This window comes from Marmota flaviventris, chromosome 3 (genome assembly GCF_047511675.1).
Source record: "Marmota flaviventris isolate mMarFla1 chromosome 3, mMarFla1.hap1, whole genome shotgun sequence".
Classification (NCBI taxonomy): Eukaryota; Metazoa; Chordata; class Mammalia; order Rodentia; family Sciuridae; genus Marmota; species Marmota flaviventris.
The window spans coordinates 87083921-87110660 of NC_092500.1; the positions used below are offsets into that span (position 1 = coordinate 87083921).

Consider the following 26740-nt stretch of genomic DNA (forward strand, 5'->3'; position numbering starts at 1 on the left):
TTAGCGCCTCGCCATTGCTGAAGCTGGCGTTGAACTTGTGATCCTCCTGTTTCACCCTCCCAAATTGCTGGGATTACAGCTGTGCACCACCGTGCCTGGATAATCATCAATATTAATATATTTAGTTACATATTGGGTTTTTTGGGTAGATGTTGAATATATACTTAGAAATTCACAAGATTTATGTTAACATGCATGACAAAATATGTGTGTAAATGACTTTTTTTGCATGTGTGCATCTGTGTGTGTATTCTCCAGTTGTCTCTTTAGTGCTCTACCACATTCAAGTGTCTGGGAGAAGGATAGCTCATGCCTTCTCAAGACATTGGCCTACAAGATGTTCATATCTGGATACTTGGAAACTTTCAGAAAATATTTGACTGAATTTCTCATTTGTTCCTGTTCATCATTTGGAATCACGTATATTCAGTCAATGATTAATTGTGACCGGATGGGGAGAGAATGAGTGACAGTCACCTAGTTCAACTAAGCAAAATCTATCCTGTAATAACATTTAAATGAATAATAAAAATAATAATTGATGTGCCTGAAAGAGCTTGCAGACAAAGTTGAAGGAGAACCGAGAAGTATGATTTTGAAAGGCAGCAGGTCCTTTATCTTATTTTGATGGATTTTAACCCATTTGCACGTGAGGCATAGGATGTATTCTCCCAGGTTCTTTATTCTCCACTGACCTAGGTAATAACTGAGCGGAGAGCAGAGAGGACCGCCTGTCCCAAGCCTTGTGATCTCATTCCATCGGAGGACAAACATTTTTTTCCCTCCCTCATTTTCCTTTACAAGTCAGACTTAAAAGCCTCAACAGCAGCGATGATAAGCTTAGAGGAAAGAGGCTCAGCTGTCCTTTTAGGCTTGCCTGGGGGGTTAGTTTAGGAAGCTACAGTACAATCACAAAAGAAGTTTCTGTCTTTAATTTTGAGTTTTTTAAGCTTCACATTCAGAGCACAAGTTTGGTTATTGTCCTCTGGTTCTGTTCAAAAAGCTGTTTTCAGATGCATTTTAAAAGCAACTGTAGGTCTTTCTTCTGTTGGGGGCATGGTTATTAGGTGCTCAGCTCAGGTTTGGCAGTAAACTGGGAAAAAAAGCACCGGGTTACTTTTCCTGCTGACTGCCCGTGACAGTTGCAATTACTATCCATTGTTCATAGGTGGCTAGAAAGTGGAGAGGATACAATAGTAGGTTGCCCTCTGGGGGTAAATGAATTTGACTAAAGGTTCTTGGGGGGTCAGGCGAGAAGATTATGCAGTGCCCAGGAATGTAGTTTTCTTGCCACCTCTGAAGAAGTTAGACAAGAACAATGGCTTAGTTGTTTTGGCAGCTATTTTTGGTGAGGCAAATAAAGGCATAAGTCTTACATACTCCGGTTTTGTTTAGGAGGAGGAAGGATAAGTATGTGCTGCTTTTCTCAAATATGCAAACATGAACTTATCACATTATTAGATGATTTATTAATGAAAATTTGAAGGAATGTATTCACATAGAACCTTTGCATTTGTTAGGATGTTTGCAGCCTTTGCAGAATTTCCTGGGTCTTGTGAACTAAAAACTTGGCTCCTCCACTTACACTGATCATTCTTCATTTAATTTTAATTAGTTCCCAGAAATATGTGAGTGTAAAAGAGAGCAAGTGAGTAAACCAGAAAGCCTGTGCCCTTTTTTGAATATTGAAGATGGTAGCCAAAGAGAACCAAGCTGGATTCTTAGGGGCTGCTTGTAAGTTGCATTTGGATAATTACTTTCATAAGAATCACAGCTTAGAAAAGTTTAGAGCAGTATTTCTCACTAGTAGTGTTCAAAAGTGAAAAAATGATAGACGTTATAAAATAGGAGGAATAAATAGCATTGAGTTGGATGTTTCAGCTATCAAAAAATAGCTGTCATACCCATTTAAAGTCAGTCTCATTTTCAAGAAAGAATGAGGGTTAATAAAGATCACTAACTTCTAAGATCACAAAATTATTATTTTTTTTTCACATTAGATAATTTTGCCTTAGAACTGATGCCATTTTATGCTCTGGTACGTTGGAAATGTGCAGTTAGGTTTTAAAGTTACATTAGAAACAATCCTCTAACGAACACATAAAAAGGACAGGAGGTCCAGTTTTGCAGAACAAAACAGTTTGACAAAACAGCTCTGCCAACAGTGAGCAGTCAATATATGCTATAAACTGATTAGCTGCCTGAAGGAATTATTTGTTTCTTCTTTTCTAATCAGCTATGTTGTATAACTGGCTGGTTTACAGAGTCTTTCTCCCTTATCTGTAGCAGAAGGACTGAGTAATGGTCGGGGGAAGGTGCAGAAATTCCTTTTATCATCTCATAGTTATTGAGAAGGGGGAAAATAGTGATTGCACTCCAGTTGGCAACCAGTGCTGCCACACACTGTTTCAGCTAGCATGAAATTCCATTACACTGAAGGTCACCGCATTGGCACTTCACCTGAGGACGGTGTCTGGGGATCCATGGCACTTAGACTAATCTAAAAAGATCATTTGTTTTTCAAAAAAAGCAATTGCAAATTTTGTATTTTGCTGACTTAATATTTATTTGTAGAATTATAACACAAGTATCTGTATGCAGACTTCTATTTCTCTCCTCATAAAGTAAAGTAGGGCATTGTTTGGAGGATCTCTGACCAGGTCATGCAGAAAAGTCTACATCCCATTCTTACCTGCCTCCTTTGGAGAATTTTTTAGAGGCTGGCTTGTTTCCCCTTAGTATCCCTGGCATACCCTTCTGATCCTGGTCACACTGCATTAATTTAGTCTCACAAAGTATTATGTCTAATGTTAAGGAAAATGCCAGCTGTATTTGAGATAATAAAATAAAATTGGCTCTTTTTGAAAGCTATAATTTTGTTCTTTCTGGAAGATGGGACATTAAGGCAAATACCAAACAGCTCTAGAACTACCAATGATGGATCAAGGAAATAATCCATTCAGCGATGCTACAGCCTTTAGAGTTCATGAATTGAAGACATATGCTTCAATATGTAAAGAGAATAATCTCTCAAATGACATGTATAATTTTGAGATAAAAGAGAGATATAGATCCCATGTTTGCCTTGAAAGAGGAAATTCCGTCTAAACAACATTAGATGATTTGAAATTAACCAGGCTTTTACTAGGAATCAGATCCCAGGTTAAAAAAAAAAAATCTAGTAAGGGATCATTAGAGTTTTGTAGAGTTGAAACTTGCAAAGTAAAATTTCAGCATTTTGATATATACGGATTTTTATCATCTTCAAAGTTGTTTTAAACTTATTCTTTAGAAATCCAATAACTATTTAAGAATCATAAGGATTGCTAAGAGTACCTTATGACTGTTATATTTGCACAATAACCTAAAACATGTGCATCTGCAGAGTTTTACAAAGGGGTTAGAAATGTTGATGATTTTCTGAGAGTACTGTTGAATCTGGAATTTATTCAATATAAGAGTCAACCATAAGGAAGGTACATAACATGTAGTCATTTACTTCTAAATAAAGTAAATGTTTATGTTTTTAATCCACTAAGCCAGTTTTATAGCTCCTCTGTAGTTGCTTATGAGTAATGTTTTCACTTTTTGTAAAAACTTCATAAGAACTAAAGAAAGACTGCTGGCACACGAAAATATAAGTTTTTAAAATAAGTTTGGCAATGTCTATAAAAGCCCAAAGTGACTACATTCTCTATAAATCAGTGATTTGTTCTGTCTCTGGATGCCATCACCTTCACACCAGTGCATAAACACAGCTACTGATGGGAAGACAGGACTGGCCCCTGGATCTCGATTGATCTGTATGTCTGGTCCACCAAAGAGGACATTTCACAAACTTTGTAAAATGCATGTTTTAAACATGATTTGAAATTCTCAACTCGGTATTTAATCTTGGTTTTACATATAAAAAAGTCTCTTAATTTTTTTCCCTCATTTAAAAATGCATTAATTCACTTAAAGAATATTCATTTGTTTGATAGGTACAAGATTCTTTAAATAATTATAGAAAACATTATTTATGTTGTTGTAGATATGGATTCCAAATCTTGTTAAAACAAGATCCAGATGATTGGATAATGCAATTAACCTAAAGCCTTTTTCTATTTTATACTAACATTTACTTAAGAAGCATACGGAGCCAAAAGAATTTCTCATCCTGAGACCCTGATTTTTCTAAGTACTTGTGGAATTCAGTTTACTTCTTTTGATTTGTTTCGTCATCTGATCATTTAAGAAAAGTTGCAATTTATTGCTTATAACTTCATAAACATCTTCCTGTAGGCATTTTGTAAACATCTACCTTACAAAATTCTTGTAATTGTCATTTTATTCTGATTTTAGATATGAAAAAGTTGGACTCAGATGATCAAAACCACACACTTTAGTTGTAGCCGAGGCACTGCCCAGTTTTTTACATGGAGTGTGGCAATCAGTCTCCAATAGAATTGGACAGAGAACTCTAAAATCCTTTAAAACTTGAAAACCCTGTTAGACTTACTGAATCTGGATGGAGTGCCCCTCCAATTTGCACCCAGAATATCTGTGCTCAGATCTCTCGGTACACATAGTATTTTGTATCATTAGTCTATTTACATAATGACCTTTCCCATGTAGACCACCTAATTTACTATTAGCCCAAAGTTTTGGCTAATATTTGAGAATAAATGACAAATGAAAAATTCCTTGTTTTGAGATGATAGTTATTGACTACATTCCAAAGACAACAAAATGTGATATTTTTCAAAAGTAATTTTTATATATTTTAAGTGTAATAAGTTAATGGAATATTCTTGGAAAGATATTTAAAATTTCAATTTATATTAATAGGTAAAAATTTTTAATAGTATAAAATATTTGATAGAATTGTGTTTCTAAAAAAGCTAACATGAATGACCTTTGATTTCATTATGGTTTTTTTTTAGGGGGGGCGGAGGGTAGTGGGAATCGAACTCAGGGGACTCAACCACTGAACCACATCCTCAGCCCTATTTTGTATTTCATTTAGAGACAAGATCTCACTGAATTGCTTTATTATTTATTAGTGCCTTGTCATTGCTGAGGCTGGCTTTGAACTCACAGTCCTCCTGCCTCAGCCTCCCAAGCCGCTGGGATTACAGGTTTGCACCACTCTGCCCTGCTCACTATGGATTTTTTAATGTATGCATCTTGTTACAATGTCCCAGAAACAAAACATTCAGCCTGAGACAACAGGGTAAAGACCACAGTTACTTGTCAGGTGCTCCATTTCACTTGAACGGCAGTCACCCTTAAAATCAAAAGCTTTCTAAGGTAGATGGATTTCAATACAAACCAATATCCCCCACCCTTTAGGATGTTAAAGCAAAGACCATAACAATATTTTTTAATTATAAATATTTTTAAAAGGTATGAGCTTTGAAAAGTTCAAAATTTTACATAAATATAAAAAATAATAAGTAGGTCCTAGCAAGTTACTTTGTTGAAAAAAAAAAGTTAAAATATTAGCAGAGGATATCATTTAATTATGGTCAGGCATATGATATACCTTATTTAATTTTAATTGATTCTAATTTCTGAGAGATATCTATATTACAATGAAGAATGTGGCTAAATTTTATCAGAATTTGATGAAATTAGTTCTTAATGAAGAAGACTAATTTCTATATGTTTACAAGTTAGATGACAGATACTCCTTTAAAAAATTGGAATAGTGTCATTTTCATTCATTCCTTTTGATGAAGAGTCTGCCTTTTCTCTCTTGATGAATGACATCACTGAAAGGAGTTTTAGTTGTAGATGTTGAGTGACTTAAGTAAGTCTATTTATTCATTATGTTCTCATTTTCTTAAATGTATGCAGTTCTAGCTTACTATGAGCTCTCTCTGGAGATATTATGTTACCAGATACAGCAGAAAGATCCCTGCCCTCCTAGAGTTTATAGTCAATAGTAGCTCTTTCATCACGCATGAATTTCTAATAAATTCATATTTTAAGTGATGCATAAAAAATGTTGTACATACTTGAGGGTACTACACCATACAGAATTTTTTTCCTAGGTTTTTTTTTGTTTGTTTGTTTGTTTGTTTGGTATCAGGGATGAAGCCAGAGGTACTTAACCACTGAGCCACATTCCCAGACCTTTTATTTTTTATTTTGAAACATTGTCTCGCTAAGTTACCTAAGCCTTCACTAAGTTGCTGGGCTGACTTTGAACTTGTGATCCTCCTGCCTCCCCACACCCCAAGCTTCTCGGATTACAGGCAAGTACCAATGCACCCAGCACCACATAGAACTTTTAAAGGAAACACAGTGAATTATTTTTAGATGCTTCAAGAAGAAAACCAGTTGTAAACAAAATTTCCATTAAAAAATTAAACCAAGGAAATGTCCTATCTAAATTGTAAGACTAATAGACTAAGAAACACCAACAATAACATTCTTAAAAATTCTGGCAAAGACAATTGCTTTGAAACAATTAAATTTTTGTTAATTTTTTAAAGGAAGAAAATAATCTGCAACTTATTACTAGCCCTAAAATTCTAGCGCATTTTTCATTCTTGAATGAGTTTATTTTTACCTCTTCTTGATTTGAACAATACTCACAATTTTTTTAAATTTAATGATTTAGTTTCAATTTTTACATTTATATATAAATACAAATTTCATTTGAGTTAAATACAACAATATTCAGGAACTGTCATGTATTTTTAAATTATTTTGTTGTATTTAAGATCATTCCTAACTTAAGGATAAGTTAAAGTTTATCCTGTTAAAGTTTATCCTTATAAATAGAATTATGCAGTCAGTATTAGTTAATCAAGGATTTTTGTTTAGTCTAAAGTTTTTTTATTCATTCAAGAAACAGTCATCAGTTATCCATGATGTGCTGGGCATTATTCCTTAGATGCTGATGATACACACAGCCTTACACAAGGCTAATTAACATCCTGTTATCATAGAGCTTATACTCTATAAGGAGACAACAGTCAAAAAATGTATCAACCTGGGTGTGGTGGTGCATGCCTAAAATGCCATCTACTGGGAGACTGAAGTGGGATGATCACAAGTTCCAGGCCAGCCTGGGCAACATAGTGAGACCCTTTCTCAAAAACATAAATAATTACAAAAGAATGGCTGGGTTGTAGCTCAGTAGTAGAGCACTTGCCTAGAATGTGTCAGAGCCTGGACTCAGTCACCAGTAAGAAAAGGAGGGAGGGGGAAAACTGGTATGAACAGTAGAGAAGTGGGGTGAGGTGATAGACAGTAAGGCATGGTGGCTTTTATATTGTCAGTGTTCAGGGAAGGTTTCCTGAGGAGCTGGTCTTTAAGTTACTATTCTAGATGGATCTTGAGTGTATTTGTGTATTTATCTCACTTCTATTTAAATTAAACTCCTGAGGGTAGGCCTTCTTTTTAGTTTTGCACTTGTAGTACCCCAACCCCCTTAGGTTAGTGTGAGGCACATGAGAGCAGTACTGCGTGCATGCTGAGAGTTAGAAAAAGCCAGTCACCGAAGTATATCCTGTACTGCATAGCAATGTTTTGTTCAGTTATGCGCTGCATATGCTATGGTGGTCCTATGTGACTAGACCACCTAGTGACACTGTAGCCATCTTAGTCTGTGTAAGTACAATCTGATGTTGCTACAGAAACAGAAGTACCTAAGGGCATGTTTCTCAGAACATATTCTTATTTTTAAGCACTAAATAACTGTATGACTCAGTTCTTAACTGAGTATGACTTTCCTCCACCAAATGAATTTGTCCATGTCTGGGGATACTTGTGGGCAATGTAACTCAGGGGAGGGATCCTACCTGAATCTAGTGAGTGGAGGACAGATATACTACAAAAGTCTGCTTCCCAAAGAAGTAATTGCCTGGTGCAAAATATCAACAATGCTGAAGTTGAGCAGCCCTAATCTAGGGGAAGAGTTTTCTGGGGGAAGGAACTAGTGGACATGCTAAGGCACTATGTTGGGAGCGATTTTACATTTTGGTATAGAAGAACTCAAAGAAGTGTTCTGGCAAAAGAGATAATGGGAGAAGTTGATGACAAGGGCCACCTCATTCAAGTCTTTGTAGGGAAAGGAGTTTGGATTTTATTCCATGTGCAGTATAAAGGTGTGTGTGTGAGTGTGTGTGTGTGTGTGTGTGTGTGTGTGTGTTTACAGGACTGTGACATGATTTGATTCACATTCTAATCACTCTGAATATTCTCTTGAAGAATAAGTTTTAGTATGGAAGAAGTGGAAACTGGTAGAATACTTAGAAGACCAAAGCAGTAAGCAAGGCAAGAGATGAGGGTAGACTGGAATAAGATGTGGCAGGGGAAATTAAAATATATGGGCTGATTTGTACTAGGTTCTAGGGTTCACAGGCTTCCAATTAATTACATGTGGGAGATGAGGCAGGAAAAAACAATAAGGGGAACACCTTGATTCTGGCTATGCAATACATAGATGAGGATCTCTGTCAGTGAGTTAGGTGATTAAAGTTGATTCTCTTCTTTCGTGGTCTCTATCACATTATATTAAGGAACCTTCTCTGCTTCTGTGGACTCTACAAAACAATGAATTATTGACATGCCTTACTCATTAGGCATGAAGAAGAAATGAAGCATTCTTTTTTTTTCTTTTCAATATATATTCATTCCAATGGAATTGAAGGAATACTAGCATAGATTAAAATACACGAGAACACAAATATCTAAAACAAAAATAGCTATCAGTGAAACACACATAATGAACTCACAATGTAGCTGAGTCAGTTGGGGCTAGTCAAACCTACATGTTTGTCTTCATACCAGAACTGGCTAAATCAGAAGGAACTTGTTCATACAAACATGGTCATGGATCCACTGTGTAACACACTTCTACAAAATCTGAATTTAGGTGAATAAACATTGACTTATATTTTTGTTTTTGAAGCCTACAGGATTTTCTCTGGATCTAGTTAATTTTCTTTTTGGTTTTTAAAAAACCTTGAATGTTTTGTGACTAAGCTAGTTTCTCCATTTTTCTCAGGCTTCTCATTGAGCCCTCTCTATGCACTTGTAGATTGTTATGAAGAACATGACAATTTAAAAATAAGCCAACAGGTTAATTCCTTCACCTTAGTTTGGTATTTTTTATAATGGAGATTTCTTTTGTAAAAGCTTCTGTTCCTTGATTCAGCTTCCTTAAGCCAAAACGAGAATCCCTATGTAGTTCACATAAGATAAAACATCTCCCCTTTCACCTTAGCTATATGGCATGCCTAAACATGAGAGCAGTGGAAAGGGAAGGGTCTTTTTTCTTTATGTAATTCATTAAACAGTGTTAGATGATTTGTTTTGTTGGACATACACTATTTGCCTTTACCTGTAGCAAGTAATGAGGATATAAAAGTCAATAATTTACAATTGATGCTTTCATAGCTCTCTCTCCTCACGTTGAGAGAAAAGAAAGTAAAAATGAGATAATACCATGTAATGATTAAGTACTATAATAAAGATACATACTATGTGGATTTCCAAAGAAGAGAGCGGAGCAGCTGTTATCAGTAGAAATCAGGAAAAAAAAAAACATGAAAAGCAGGATACATGACTTGGAACTTGAAGAATTAATATTTAGGGAGGAATGGCCTGTGCAAGGCGCTTCTTTCTAAAAAGTGGCTTTTATAGGGGCTTCCTATATGTTGTGGGAGGGGGTAATGTGAAATTTTAGTCTACCTAGAAATGGGGTTACACAAGGGAAGTAGGAAGGTTGAGTGATGTTTTGAAATACTTTACTCATTCTCAAGAATAAGTTTCATTTTATTCTGTACCCAGTGATAGACAAGAACAAGTTTTTATAAACAGGGAAGAAACATAACTAGATTGCTTTTCTCAGCAGATAATTTTCGTTCCATTTTCAAGGATATGCTTACTGAGGGAGTAGTTATTGATGGCAGGAAGTATGACTTAAAAGTTTATTATAATAATTTCAGAAAAAAAAATGGCTGTGGAGATGGGTAAGAGAGGCTAGAACAAGAATTTCCCAAATACTGTATAGCAATATTTATCATTATGTCAAAGACATTTTTATGCTTTGAATTATGAGCCTTCCCCTTCCCCTAAATTCATATGCTCAAGCACTAATACCTAGAACCTTAGAATGGGAATATATTTGGAGAAAGATCTTAATATTAATAGCCTTGGTTCAATTATAATGATGTCACTATTGAGGACCCTTATCCAATATGATAGCTCCTCCTTAATAGAGGAAGATATTTGGACATGGATGTATATAGAGAGTCTTGATGTAAAGACACGGAGAAGATGGCCCTTTACAAGCTAGGGAGAAAAACCTACAATACATTGTTCCCTCATGGTACTCAGGAGCAGTGGTCTCTGCCAACAACCTATTCTTTCTTGGACTTGATAGTCTCCAGACTATGGACAATAAATTTCTATTATTTAACCCACCCAGTCTTTGTATCCTTGTTATAGGAGCCTTGGCAAGCTATTATTTGAATATTCTGGTGTATGCTTAAATCTGTACTAACAAGAATAGGATACACAAGAATAAAATAATGGTGGTTACTTTTGAAGGGACAATTATTTGGAGGAGATGTTTTATGATACAACTTTATAATTATTGATTATTATTGATTATTGATCATTCATAAAATTAAAGGAAAATACACTGAGGGAAAATTAATGTGAAATTTATTGGTGTTATGGACATGTATTTGTAGTTGAGAAGAGAAGTGAGGGTGATATTAACAGCATTTGCTGAGAATGTTGAAAGGGTAACAGTGCTTTCAAATTAAAGGATAATGGTGAGTTCTACTTTAATACATATTAAATGATGAGGCTGAGATACACACTCAGAGATAATTTATTCTGTAAAAAGAAAATGGTTGCTACAGCTGGGAGACAAAATAAGGCTTGGCATATACCTGATAATTTCATTGACACTAATATATTTTTAAGACTCAAAGTAGTTTAAAAGTACAGAGTATGCTTTTTTAGAATTGTTGCAATACACAGTTTAGGAGTTGAAGTATTTTAGTTAGTTCAAGGCCAGAAAAAGTCATGTGAGGAGTCTCCAAGATACAGCTAGGTCTTGGAGATATAGGTCAACGGTAGAGCCGTTACCTCCCATTCACAAGGCCTTGGGTATCATCTCCAGCAATGGGGAAACATGAGGTAGAGTGGTAGACTAAATGTTCACTAAGATTGAATTAAATATGGGCAATATGTTTAAAATTTAAAATAAAATTTGTCTACATATCTAAATGAAGACAGCAGAATTTTGTTAATCTTCCATATGCTGAATGCCAAAGTGATATTTTTTAATACTTACCACCACATAATTATTTCTTTATATATTGGTGTTATATGAACTATTAAAGTGGAATAATGCATCATCGTTGAGCTTCTAAGTTATATTGCTACATGTTTCAATGAGCTATATTTTTAATATAAGTAATGATGCTAATAATATTCATTGTAAGAAAATATAAATATAAAAATAAGAAGAAAATAATTAAGATGACTTATAATCCCAGCACCTAGAAATAGTCACTATTAATATGTAGGTAAATTTATTTTTAGTTTTTTCCCCCCTTTTACATAGATGGATGCATGCATTCAGGTATCCTTACAAAATGTTTTGTTTCTATCTAACTTTTTCACTTAGATTTATATTGTTAATAAGATCCCATGTCATTAAAAATAGTTCTCAAATAACTTCCATGGCTGCAAAAAAATATGCACCTCATGATTATTTGTTTATTCCCATTTTGACATTTAGATTGTTTTTAGTATTTCATTTAAAACACTTATTAATATTTCTCTACATTTCTTATACTTTTCTTTGGGCTTCATTTCTAAAGAAGTGGAATTATCCTTTGAAGTTTATGATCATTCCCAGATGTGATATATGTCACTCTTCCTTGAAACATGACAGTATCTCACTTTTCTCTTAACAATGTAGGAAGATGGTAATCTGTTATCATATCAATATTTTCATTAAGGAAATCTCCAGATTTATTGAGATTATTTAATATTAGTATGCAATATTTATGTAGTTATTATCTTAAATGTTCTTCTTTTCTGGAGGGATCCAAAAAACTGAGAGTATGATAAATTATTACCAACAATTTTTTGGTCACATGCCCTAAACAAGGCTAGATATGGAGAGTAAGAAATTGAATACAAAAATAATGGTTCTTGCTTTATTTTCACACAGACATTCTTTCAGGATATTCATTCACTAGAACTATATTAGTGGCATTTTTTAGAAACTGTATTTCCATCCCAGTTGGGCACATGATATTTATAAGCCACTAACTACAGCTACTACTTCCCAAAAAAGCACATGATTTTTCATCCTAAATTGGTAAGGTGAAATGCAGTTGGGTAGGGAATGGTGACTGAGTTGTAAGAGATCCTTCCATATAATTACATACAGAGGTGGCAAATGCTTACTGTCTTAGGTTTGAAGTGAATATTGTAATTAAAACTGTGTTCTCTTCTAGTGCAAGTATTTTACCTTAGGGGTCTTGTCTATCTTGTGAGTTTTGAAAGAACAATTAAAAGTGGTGTTTTTTTTCCTGTTTCAGGGAGTAGCATGCCTTTCCAGTGTCACAAATAAGTAATTTAACTGACTGGCATGTTTTAATATCTTGAGCATACCATTTCTTTCAAGTGATCACTATGTCTTCTCCAAATCTTAGATCCATGTCTAATCTTAGGAAACCATAATGCGATGTGAATTTGCCTCCCACGTTTCACTGTTCAAGATAGCCACAAACTTGAATACTTGCTCTGTTGAGTGGATTCTATTCTCGAAGATAGCCTCTGAGGGTATATGGTAAAACTGTCTAAAACTTGATTAGACAAATAGCCAGGATCTATCACACACTTAGCATGTGCCACTCTAGTACGGGCAGCACCTCAAACCCCCCAAATTTCCTGCTTTTTTCAGGAAGGATTTCTTAGTTCTGAATCTTCAGGATTCTTTTGTAAAAGAAAGGAGAATCCTATCACTGATAATAATGCTTTGATCTCTTAAAAATTATAAGCCATTAATTTTTCATGTCTTTCTATTGCCTCTTTCAGTAATCGAAACACTAGGGTCAAAAACTGCTTTAGACATCTTTTATTCCCTGCAGAACAGCATAGAACACTAAAAGTAGTAGATGCTCAGCCAAAAAAATTTTAATTTATTTGTAGAGTAAAAACAAAAAAAGCAATAGATTATTGTGGTCAAGATTTTAAAATGTTTGTTCATTCTAATGTTAAGTAAAGGGGAAATAGCCATCACGTTTAATGACTGAGGGAAAATCTAAAAAAAAAGGTAAGCATATGTTTTCATATAGATGAGGATCGAACCTTATACTTCAATTAGTTCCTTATACGACAGTCATTGTCATTGAAAGATCACTCTTCTCATTACTCTTCTGTGTTTTGTTACCACGTTATTTTCAGGGACTCCAGAAAGCCTAGCTGAGAAAGAGAGGCAGCTCATGGGTATGATCAATCAGCTGACAAGTCTGCGAGAGCAGCTGTTGGCTGCCCACGATGAGCAGAAGAAACTGGCTGCATCTCAGATTGAGAAACAGCGCCAGCAAATGGAGCTGGCCAAGCAGCAACAAGAGCAGGTGAGTAAGATCCAAAGGTACTGTCGGGTTCCTTAGACGTTGTTTTGCTTGATTTTTGTCAATCACTATTTGGGGCATACAAAGGTGAATAAGAGCCCTTCCGTCCAGCCCCATCTAGGTAAATAAAAAGGCAAAACAAACAAAACACACACACACATACACACACACACACACACACAGATTTTAAGAAGCTTATTAACTACGTTGGTAAAAACAGAAGCACAGGTTGAGTATCTATAATCAGAAATCTTAAAATCTGAAATTTTCTAAAATTCAAAACTTTTCAGTGCTGACATGATGCCATATGTGGAAAATTCCACATGATTCCAGGTTGCAGTCAAAACACAGCCATATTTCACATATTGTGTAAAATTACCTTTGGACTAGGTATTTAAGATGTGTAAGAAACACAAATGAATTTCATGTTTTGACTTGGGTCTCCAACCCAAGACTTTGCATTATGTATATGTAACTATTCCAAACCCCCCAACCATTGGAAATCTAAAACACTTCTGGTCCTAAGCATTTAGGGTAAAGGATACCCTACTTATAAACAAGATAAATGCTGATGGGTCATGACATAAGTACCAAAAACCATGAAGAGTCAAGAAAATTTTTCCAGACAGAAACATTTTGAAAAACATTTATTAGAAAGATGACATTCTAAATATGCTCTGAGTAATAGGTAGGATTCAATAAAGTGAAGTGAATTACAATTAGGGGACAGACTTTTCAGTGATGAAACTATTCTAGTAGTTCAAATAATAATGTATGTGAATCTAAACTAAGAAGGTAATTAACAGAGACAGAGGAGACAGGAATGAACAGGTGGAAGAGTTATGGTCAGTAGAATTTTTTGAGTGGGCAAAAGGGAGAGGAAGAGTGATGAGCCGGACTAGAAGGTGAATACCACCAATATGGAAGGTCAGGCAGAGGGCAGATATAGACGTGAAAATGGTTTATTATGCTGAACTAAAGCTTATATAAGGTTGTGCAGTTAGAGGTATGTGAAAGGCAGCTAGAAAATTCAATCAGTAGTGTAGAAGAAAAGGGCTGAACTAAGTTTCTTAGATTATCTACCTGGAGACTGTAGTTTACACTACTGTAGTACATAAGATCCATTCATTTATTCAACAAGTAGTAATTCAGTGCTTCTTATATGCTGGGCACTGGGCTGATCGCTCAGGTTGTATCTCAATTAGCCACAGAGACAATGCTCCTTAAATCTAGTGGAAAGACATTTAACAAAGGGACAGATAAATAAAACAGTATTAGACAAAGAAAAGTAACTCAGAGATATATAAGAAGAATAATGTGATAAATATTGGTTGATGTGACAAGGCAGTACTTCTTAGATTGGGTGGTTTGGTATGTCTTTCTGGAGCTGTGGGAATTGAGCTCAGATCTCAACAATCTAGAGGCAGCCATATTGGTACCTGGAGCTAGAGAGTCTCATGCAGAGGAGTCACAGGTTAATAGGCCCTGAAATACAGTATTGATATCATGAGAAATAGGAACTCAGGGTATGTCCTCCTGGGAAGCACTGGCATGTAGCTATCAGAAAGGAAAGTGAACACGCCAGAAGCAGTCCCATTCAGGAGGAGGGCTATGAGTACAGTATTGTGAACCAGGAGAACCAAAGAAAACAGAGATTTTTAAGAGGTAATAGGCTACAAAAAAATTATCATTCTAAGATTGATTAGAAGCTACTAGCTTTACCATTTAGATTCTCATCATTTGCCTTTAAGAATGCAGTTTCTACAGTGTTTCAGCAGAAATCAGACAGTAAAATTTGACAAATATGTAGCAAGAATTAAAAGAGAAAGTAACATAGAGGGTGCCATAGGGTCAGTTTACATACAAGGATGGTGCCACTTTTCCACGGCTATAGCCCTTTGTTCCATGTCCTGGGCACAGTTCACTCAATGTCCCAAGTGGAGAACAGCCACTATTTAATCAAGGGTATTTGTATGTTTACACATCTTTGCAAAATCTTCAAAACAACTTTCAAAGAGTAAACTAGCAGAGTTGAAAGACGTAAAGAAATACTCAGATTACTTCTTTTGAATAGTTTGAAGACACTACCCTCCCCTGTTTTTGTTTTTGTTTTTGTTTTCATTTTCCTCTTCTTGATGGTTCATTTCTGCTAAAGAGATGGTATTTTTATTTTGAATGAAATGTCTCATCACTTTTCTTAAAGATTTGTTGGCAAGTTACTAAATATGGCCCATATTCTTCTTGCTGAGCTCTGCACTAAACGAGTTCAGAATGCTTGCCTGTCACCCTATAGAAAAACAACATGTTTCCTATCCTAAGCTTTTAATGTCTTCACTCACCTGAATTCTGGAGAATCCTAGGAGCCTCTGAAAACTGTGGTTCAGATGTTTTTGTTTGTTTGTTTGTTTGTTTTTGTTGTTGTTGTTTTTGTAGAGAATACCTACTTACTTTAAGGGTTTTCAGGGAATACTTTTCTGAAAAGTTGAAGCATTCACAAATAGAGAGGAAGACTCTTTTTATTTCACACTCTGACCCATTCCTGAGTATCATATGGGGATTCTAGAATGTTTTACTTTCTGAAGAACTCTGACTATTTTCCTTGGAACTTTAGAAACCCGAGGCCCCTTCCAGAATTTCTTTCCAGTGTTGGAGAGATGCCTGGCAATGCTGCCTCTACTGCCTGAGAGGTAGTCAGTCCCTCAGGAGAGCTACAGGTCCAGTTTCTAGAACCCATTGTGCTCTCCCAGTCTCCTTTACTGTACAGAGCTGGCTAGCACAGTCACCATTCTGCAGTTTCAGATCTTGCCAGGAAGGACATTAATACTTTGAAGATCCAGGTCAGGCTTGCCTCTCTCGAGAATTTCCCTCCCAGGATTCCCTATTCAGGGCAGGATGTCCCAGGTCTCTGTACCTTACAAAGGTAAATGGGCCCACTTCGCCATCAACCTTCCCACCAGATTCTGAGCTCCATTCTGCATTCCTCTATTCCATGAATATCTGTTAAACACAAATTTAGTGCTAGGTTCTGTTCTGATTACTCGAAATACTGAAGGGAGTAAAGCAGACCAAAATCCCTCACAAACAATAAATAAACCACTAAATTATAGTATGTATGAATATGTAATAGGGTGAAAAATAAAGTAGGTAATTGGGATGAGAGCATCAGGTACAAAGATAGGCTCTCTTAAAGTACCGAGGGAAGAACTCATCGACCAGGTATCATTTGAGCAGTCTAATAGGAAGAAAGGAAGTGAGCCACATGGCCATTGAGCCAGTGTGTTCCAGATTAAAGGGGAAGGCAAGTGCAAAGACCCAGGGGTTGGCACTTGCCTTGAGAGGCAACAGCATCCTTGGTGTATTCAAGAGACAGGAGAGAAGTATGGTGAGGAAGTGACAGGGAGAAAAGGAGATGAAACCAGAGAGGTAGCAAGAATCATATGGGTTTGCTGGCATTATATAGTATCCAGCTTGTGCTCTCAGTGAGCACAAAATTTTTGAAAGAGGAAAAACACAACACAACTTATATCATAAGAAGATCTCTCTGGGTGCTGATTTGTAATCTACTGTAGGGACTGATGACAAACCGACAAAGAACAAATAGGTGTCTGTTACAGCAATCCAGGAAGAAGGCTCAGTGGCTCAGCATAGGAGGATCATGAAGGTGTGACTTGGTTCATTAGGTGTTCTCACCACATTGTTAAAAGGATTTGAATATCAATTCAAGTACTTATATGTGGAAGAGAAGAACTAGACTGAAGGAAATGAGTGATGTTTAGTTTTTATCATTTTCTACATTTCGTCAGAAAAAAAACAGAAGTGGTCTTTTTTTTTTACCATATTCCAATGATAAAATGAAAAATAATAAAAAATCATAATTTTACCAAAATCCACAAAGGAAATCAAAATCATAATATAGCCATGCAGAACCATTCCCATCACATGAGTTTTTTTTTTCTTTTACTCACAGTGATGTATCAATGTTTTCCTGAATTTTAATTTTCCACCACAGAGGTTCATAGACATATTTTTGTGATAAATATGATAAATCATGGTGCTGAGAATCACTTATTTTTGGTGAAAATGAGATCTAGAGCTCATTTATAAAAGAGTGGTAGGTTTCATGAGGCCAGAAGTTGCATTCTCATGAGATGGCTTTCTACTCCATATCATGTAATAAATTATTTAAAATTTTCTCCTCACCTATTAGTTCTTGTGTTTTCATTAAATATTCATTCAGTATCCCTTTTATACCAGGCTCTGTGCAAATAGCGAGCAAATTGTGCGTACTCCTTAACCTCACTGAATGTATGGAGTTCTCCCCAGGAGACAGAAAGTATGAATTTGGAGTCATAGGATGGGGCACTGTATTAAGTAAGTGCAGAGGTTGTTAAAACTGTGGGTAACAGGGGAGTACTCTTGCTCATCCATGGGATAGGAAACACTTAAAATGACCACACCACAGGGGACCGAATCTTGACTTTAGTTTTGGATCTGTTGACCATAAAGTACCTTTGAGTATGTCTCTGTATAGATAGGTCTAATGCTTAAAACAAAGGTGTAGACCAGAGAAGCAGATTTCAAAGCACTTGGCATCTATATAAAAGTACACACAGAGGGTAAAGAATAGTGCCTACAATTGAGCCTCAGAGGATCACAGCATCCTGCCACTAGGCGGAGAGGTAGCAAAAAAACAAGGAAAGTGTTATGACATAAAAAACACAGAAGAGAGTTCAAGATTGATAAAAGGTGTTTGAGGGTCAGATTCTGATGAAATATTAAAAAGTGATCATTAAAACACATTTCAGAATTTAATAGAGGCGATTGGTGACCTCATTTTGGTAGAGAAATATGGGTACAGATACCCCTAGAATAGGATGTTCTGGAGAGCTGGCCTTTAGACATTTGTGGAAAGTTAAAATGAGAACAGTGTTTATCACAAAACAACAAAAAAGTTATCAAAAACGTCACTGTATCTAGTCTCTTTATAATGTATGCTTCTCTGAACTCCTTGGTCACAACAACCCCATTTGTGCAATGCTCTTTCTTTTGTAGGAAAGGGCTGAAAGGTCAGAACAGTGTCTTCTTAATATATCATCAGGAAGAGAGACTTTGAATCCCTACTGCTTCTTACTGGGATAGATCACTGTTGAAATATCTTGGGTTTCATTTATTTTAGGCCAAAAGAAACGTATCTAGTTCTGGAGACTAAATGCTTATTTGATCCTACTTAAGGATGATTTGGACACATGTATTTTCAGCATCTTGATCAGTATCAAGATAAAACTCTGAGAAACAAAACATAGGTAATCCGCTCTTCTCAATCACTTCAATGTATTTTTAAATTTTTCATGTGCTGTTTCTCCACAGATTGCAAGACAACAGCAGCAACTCCTGCAGCAACAACACAAAATCAATTTGCTTCAGCAACAGATCCAGGTCAGAAATCAGAATTTCAATACACTTTCAATTAAAAAAACCAACATATTTTTGTTTCTTATGTGACCTAACTGGAATGACTTCCAATCTAAAATTTACTTTCAGCCTAATTCATGACGTGTTGTCTCATGTGCCATACACATCTTGCAAACGATGACTGTCCCAGGCCCTAGTGTATCAGGGAGCTTCAGTCTGAGCAGTCTGCCAGTGATTTTCATCTTATCCTGAGAACAAATTATTGTGGAGAAATATTTCATTTCCTCCATGCTTTATTTTATTTTGTCTCTCTAGAGTTATTTTTTTTTTTTTGGTTCTTCTATGCTTTAGTATTTAAAATTTAAGTGTTCTTAATGGGGTAGGTGCAGGAAACTGAAGCAGAAAGGTACCAAAGGTTATCAGTTAGAGAAAGAGTGCCAGAGAGCTTTTTTACTGAATGTTTGTTCAAGAGCTATGTGTCATCAGAGTGGAACACAGGGAAGGTGATGATTTGGTCTTCATGTCAGCCCTTACCCATAGTATTGCCTGGGGAAACCAAGTCTGAAGACTCTATGGTCCTCTATGTTTTTCATGTATGGAAGTGCACAGTGATTAGGCACATCAATAAAGAAGGAAAGAAGCAACTGTACTGGTAATGAAAGGAAAAATAAGTTGCCAGGTATGTCCTGCTTTCACTCTTTGTTGCTAGCATGAACTTTGACAGAAATTTGTTTCCCTTTTTGAAAATTACTTACTTCAAAGAGGTTTGATGAATATTAAGTCACATCACAGATAAAGAGACTTGTCATAGTGCCACAGCACATAGTGAGTACTCAGCACCTACTTGCCGTGACTGTCAGGGTCTCATAATTCATGGAGCTATGACTCCAACCTTATGTCACATCCTGTATCTCGAAGCAACTGTTGGATTTGTAGTTGAAATGTTCCCCATTTGTGTAGAAATTCATCATTCTTTTGAAATTATTCCCTGAGAATATAGCATTTTATTACCTGTAAATATCATAGAAGACAGAAGCAGACATTTCAAAATTATTTTATTCATGTATTAGCCATGTTTTTAAGTTTTTGGCAACAAAACCTCTTCCTAACAAACTTATCTAACTGGGTCAGGTGCATGCGATTTCTTTACCCTCAGCTACATAGACAAATCCGTGTTTGTTCTTCCTTGTTACCTGGAATTTTAATGAGCCAGTGAAAGCTTCAGTGGGACAGTGGAACATGGGTAAGATGTTCCAGCCAGGGGTCTTTGTCTTCCATAATTGTTATTATGAGCAACACATTTCTGACATGCTTTTATCTATTCATATCTGGAGCACAGTTATTGAACTCTGTGGTTTAAAACTGTTCTTTGGACTTCCTATTGTTCAAAGCACACTGACTATGCATATTTGTTTTGGCTGATGGCACCAAGTTATCTGCATTTAAAATGTTTTAAATTTTAGACAAAGGGGAATGAAGGGAAGGGAGGAAAGATGGGAATAGGAAAGTTAGTAGAATGAGTCAGAAATAACCCTCCTATGTTCATATATTAATATACCACCAGTGAAACTCCACATTCACATACAAAACAAGAATTGATCCTAATTAGAATAAGTTATATTCCATGTATGCATAATATGTTGAAATATACTCTACTGCCATGTGTATTTAAAAAGAATAAATTATAAGAAAAGATATTAAAATTATGGCATGCTTTAATTACAAATAAGATATAATTCCATGTTCAGCAATATGGCAAGTCACCTAGTTTGACTGCAATTTGAAAAAGTTACTAATATTTTTTAAAATTTTGTCATTTCTGTGAGACTAAGTCTTTTAAACACAAGTGGAAAAATACATCTAAACTTATAAGTAGTTTAAGACTCAAGAAATGTTGTGTTTTGACCTTTTACATTAGTCAACATTTAAAGTGTTTTTTGGAGAAATGATCCACAATTATGACCACTACATTCATAGTGTAGATTTTAAATCTGTTATAGTGTCAGAATGTTGAAGTGAATAGTCTTCTTGCTTCAGAACAATAAGCAGTTTTGAAATGAAAATACCTTAACATTTTCTGTACTAGAAATGATGTGATGACAGAAAATGTATTCCAGAGAGTTAAAGCCAAGTTTAATGACTTGCCTAAGATCACATATCTAATTACTAGTAGGCAGGATCGTTACAAAATTTTCTGTTTATACAAATTTTACCAGGTATAAAAAATTTTAAAAGCTTAGAATTTCTATTTGGCCAAAATGTTAAGCTGCTGACCTCCACCAGTTCACAGAGTGAAAAATAAATTTCCTAAAGGAAATAACATGACATTGAGAGTAATTCGGGGGGAAAATTTAAGAGATATTAAGGTATCACTGGGTACAGTGGAAAACGCCTGTAATTCCAATTACTTAGGAGGCTGATGGGGCCAAAGGATGGAAAGAGGCCAGCCTAGGCAACTTAGGGACACCCTGTTTCAATCTTTAAATTAAATAAAAATTAAAAAAAAAAACTGGAGGTGTAACTCAGAGGTAAAGTACACCTGGGTTCAATTCCCCCTACTGCAGAAAAGAAAAACGAAAAAGAGAGATTGATCTTGAGGTATCATATATGTGTATATATATCCTCTTTCTAAGGATAGCACAGATAAGTGAAACCAGCAGAGTCAAAATCGAAGTTGTTATTGTTTAAAAAAATGGTTTAAGAAATAGGGAATATTTCAGGCAATCAATAGTAAATTCTGAGCTAGACTGCCAATCTGAAAGGAATTAATTTTCACAGCTTCTAATGTATTCATCAACTAAAAGCATAGTTCTAAAATATATTTTGTAAATTGTTAATTTGGGGGAAGCCTTAGAAACACTTCACAGTTATAAAAATCACAGTCCATTTGAATTATTTAGTTTGCTAACAGGTTGTTACAACAATGATGGAAAGAACTGATGTCCCAGCATATACAGAAACAGAAAACTGAAACTAGAACAGTCATTCTCTCCCCATATAAATCCTTACACATAGCTCTTTAGAACGTCTTCTCTTTTCACCTTTTCTCCCTCTTCCTCCTTTTCCTTGGTAGTCTAAGACAAGGAAGAAAAGGGTAAATGTAGAGTTCACTACTTTTGATGAATCACACTTGAAACAAATATTGTTGTAAAATTCTTGAGAAAAAAATGGATATGCAATCAAGTGCTCAGTAAGATTTGCTAGAGACTAAATTTTATTTGATATTTGAAAATACTTATAAATACCTGTCTGGTATTTTGAACTACTTCTTTTTTTTTCTTTGTTAAATACATAGCCTGTTACCTTGTAGAAATAAGCATACCAACTTACATTATTCATCTTGATCACATTTTCTTCACTGTTTTATACAATTGTTCTTGTTCCAGACCTTAGAAAACAATGAATTCCAGTTTCTTCATTGATGAAACAGAAAACTAGAGTGTTTTATGGTCTTTAATTTAACTAGCTCTAAAATTTTTGTTTCAATTATAAATTCAAAGACATTAACTGTGTCCAGTTATTAATATAGGTGATCTGCTAAATGGATTAGATTGATTTCTTAAAAGAACAGGCCAATTTCACTTGATGGACATGTTAAATAATGTTGGAAAGATTATATTCCCATAACATTTCCTTCATTCCTTTCATGAGATCTGTAAAAGAGAGGTTGTTTTAGATATCTTTATTCTATGAAAAATATATCATATACAAAATTTTTCATATTTGTCTCTATAATATTCATATAGTCTAATACACTAGTTTATTTAAAATTTTTCTTAGCCTATTACTTCTGTCTTCCCATCCCTTGATGAAAAGAGTGATGGTAAATTTTATTTTACAGTTATATATTTAAAGAAAAAAATATTATAAGAATCTGACATAAGCCAGTTTTATTTAATTGCTTAAGATCAGTTCTTTATGAACTGTGATTATTTTCTTAAAAACAACTTCAGCTTTAAAATTGCATAATTCGAATTGGACTGAAAATTAAATCTCCAGTTCCTCCTTTTAAAACATTGTAGGGTTACTATCTTCTGCCAGGTTTATTTATTAGGATTAAAAGAAGAATTAAGTTTTCTGTTTTTTTTTTTTTTTTTTTTTTTTTTTTTGCAATGTCACAAATAAGTTTACTGTACAAATAAAATCATGTTTAATATTAGAAGCATGATCCTTCAACACCATGTCCCTTTCTATGACTTTTAGAACACCAAGCAGTTTCAGTCTTTTTTTCTACTACTCAACAATATCTCCAATATTTTTATTTATTAACCTTCTAAGAACAGTTTTGTATTGCCTTTGCTATATTTAGCTAACTTTTAATGCACATTAATAAATGAGATAAAATTTGTAAATATTTCAGAATAATGTCTCTTCCAGTTTGTTTTGCTTTGTTTTTGTTGTTAGACGGAAATCTTTTCTTTTTTTTTTTTCTTTGTATGTGGAGTAGTCTAAAGCACCTATCTTTTAGTAATTTTGTTTCTTCATTCCCTTTTTACATTAGCTCAAACTGTTTTCTGATATTGATACTTAGATGGTTTATGTTTCAAATAATGAACCAAGCAAGCATAATGGCTCATCTTGACCTGATTCTGTGTCACAAAAACCTTTTATAAAGCAAGTAAATGAGTGACCTCTACTCAGCTTCCATTACAACAATAAATTGAGTGTTCCTGGAGACCTAACTTCCTTTGATTCTTGAAGCTTCTGATGAGACGGGGTTTCTATAGCTCCAACCTGAGTGTAAGAACCATATCCTAGCTATAAGTTTCTTAGCCTTTTTCAATAGCACTTAATAGAATTTTAGGTTATTGTCCTCAGCTAGTAGGGTTAATCCAACAATATGCTCTCCTGAGAAATCCACTTAAGATATTTTAAAGGACAACTTAAAGATATTGTTTTTCTTTTTAACTGCACATTTATCACAATTCCCATACTGAGAGGTCACGGTTTAAAACTTCATGAGAGATTTCCAAAAATTTACTGTGTTTCTCCTCTGACAAATGTTTCTAACTATTGTTCATTATGTTCTCATGGAGCAAAAGAATTGGTATTAATAACCCCTTTATTGTTCCTGGTTCACCAGGTAAGCCTGAGCAGGATTAGTCAGAGCTGGGTCACTGATTCCATCTGGAGTAAGTGTAGGACAAGTGTTTCTGTTTGCTCTCTTATTGTCTTTAGTTGGGCAGTGTGCATTCCATAGTATGTTATAGGAAAGAACTTCTTTCTTTAGGTGTGATAGTGTTATATGTAACTTAATGAAATACAATTTCAGTTGCATTAGTTTTGTTGCTGTTTTGTTTTGTTTTTTAAAAGACTGAGAGCAGTGTCCTGGAATTAAATATACCCAATTCCAGGCTTTGTATCTTTAGACCTTATCTGCTGTGTGATTTGGGAAAAATTGCTTCCTTGCTCTGAGTTCCATTATTATCATTCTTAAAATGAGAATATAATACCTAAAACATGTATGGTTACTCTAGACTAAGTGGGATCATGCCTGATATGTAGTGAGCCCATGATGCTGAAATTTTTGGCCTAAGTCAGAAAAGAATTTCTAGGAAAACACACACACACATAAAATCTACTTGATGGTAGTCACTGAAATCTCTTTAGTGTTTCAAATTCTTATGACTTTATAAAGAGTTTTTTTTATATAAAAAAAACTTTATTTAGACCTATATCTCATTTTTACATTTGTAAACTAAAAGGCCAAAAGATTTTCCCAGTGTCACATGAACTGTTACTTGTGGAACAGTGGCTGGATTCCAAGTGTTCAGAGGTTTGGCCCAGTTCAATTTTATTTCACCAGTTTTCTACCATTGAAAGCTTAATGGCCCAAAGTTTTAAAATGAGTTTTCTTTCCCTGGGAACTTATTCCTACAACATAAAAATACAACATGACTTATATACAATTGAATGATTAAGTTGCAGTCATGGGCTCAACCAATTTGTGATAAAGGTTTCATTTTATTGGAGCCAGAGTTCTCTGAGCTCATTAGAGTTTTAGTAATTCTTGATAAATTATTATGCAGAAAGAAATCCATTGAAATATTGTATTGAAAACATAATAACGTTAAAGGTGAAATAACATTACCTGACTGACCTGCTGATTTATGATTTCTTTCTCTGAGTGTGGTAAGTTGGAAGCATTTTACCCCCCCCCCCCCAACAAGACCCCACAAACACACATGAGCACAAAGAGACTACAATGTAACCTTGTCTTTTTGGGAGACTGGAAATGCCAAGAATAAATACCATGCAATTAAGGTTAGGTTTTAGCCTGAGAAGGAAATGCATTAACTCCTTGAGCTCTGGCTCATGTTTTGTTGTAGAAAGTATAAAATATACCAGAACTGGACAACATATAATTTCTTGGCATTCAGAGAGATGATTAGAAGAGGAAATGTGGAGATAGAAAGAGCTTTGAGGACAACTTTTCCTTTTTTTTTTTATATATGTTCTGGAATTGCAATTTCCACTTGAGAAAACCAGTGGCCTTTCTTAGAGGAGCAGTAAGAATAGCTAAATGACTGTAGGTCTGTCCTTTTACTCAGAAGGGAAACTCTGAACTCCTAAAGTTTTTATTCTTTTTTAACAGGTCTCCTGGTGATTACCTGTCATTGATTCCAGTCATTCGTATTATTTCTCTGTCCAGGCAAACCTGACTCTATATACAGAGGTGTACAAATAGATCAATGTGCATCTATAGTTTAATTTTTACTGATATTAACATATGCTACATGAGTTCAGGAAAGTAATGGAACAAACCTCCTGAGCCCATTCCTCTACACTGTATCCAATTCTTACACTCCCGAGTCACTTGAAAATTATTAAGTTTCATTTTTAATTGGTCTTCTAGTATTTAGTTCTATATACTAAAAAAATAAAATTATAGTAATACTTCTGATTTATCAACTTTAAATATTAGTAATCTAGAATATAAAGATTTTTTTAAGTCAGTGATAGCAACTCTGATATCCTCTTTAATTTCCTTGCCTATTTCTCATGAAATAATTGTATATAGTTAAGTTCTTCTAGCATAAACTTTTAAACTTTAAGTTTACTTACTTCTTGTTCAAGCAAGTATAGTGTCTCTTGATATTTGTCTTATCAGATGAGCATCCTATTTCAGCTGCACATTTCTGAGCTGGACATGGTGGTGAATGCCTGTGAATGTCCAGTGATCCAGGAAACTGAGGCAGGAGGACCACAAGTTCAAGGCCAGCCTCAGGAACTTAGAGAGGTTCTGTATCAAAAACCAAAAACAAAACAAAACAAAAAAAAAACTGTTTTAAAGGACTGGGAATGTAGCTCAGTGGTAGAGGACCCCCAGGTTCAAACCCTAGTATCACTAGACAGAAAAACAAATAAATAATATGAATAAGATAAAATAAAATAAAAATTGCTCATTTTTCCTCTGTATGTTTACTCTGAATATACATATGTTTATTTTACTTGTTTGTTAACTCTGAAAGTTGAATACCAGTACTTTACATTTGAATATAAACAGTTTTTGTTTGTTTTCTGGATACTTTAATAGTGTACTCCATGTTTCTTTCTATGAACTTTTGTGATTTTGTAGGGTTTTCAATTGCTTTTTCTTTAATCTTTATCATTTTTCTCCATCATGATGTTGATCTTATTATCTCCCCAAATTTCTCCAGATTTTAAGAATAGATCACTTCTCTAGAATTCCCTTTGGCCTCTGGTTTTCTGATGAATTT

The 26740-nt window shown here is 34.9% G+C and overlaps 1 protein-coding gene across 23 annotated transcripts in view; it reads left to right on the top strand.

Annotated features, from left to right (window-relative positions):
* The window catches only part of Sox5 (SRY-box transcription factor 5), a 960217-nt gene that overhangs the window by 752098 nt on the left and 181379 nt on the right, over positions 1-26740 (top strand). For all 23 annotated transcript variants that reach the window (XM_071610082.1, XM_071610083.1, XM_071610079.1 and 20 more), the window contains 2 exons: positions 13438-13610; positions 18975-19043. In XM_071610082.1, coding sequence (XP_071466183.1) covers positions 13438-13610; positions 18975-19043 — 242 coding nt within the window. The remainder of the gene's footprint in view (positions 1-13437; positions 13611-18974; positions 19044-26740) is intronic.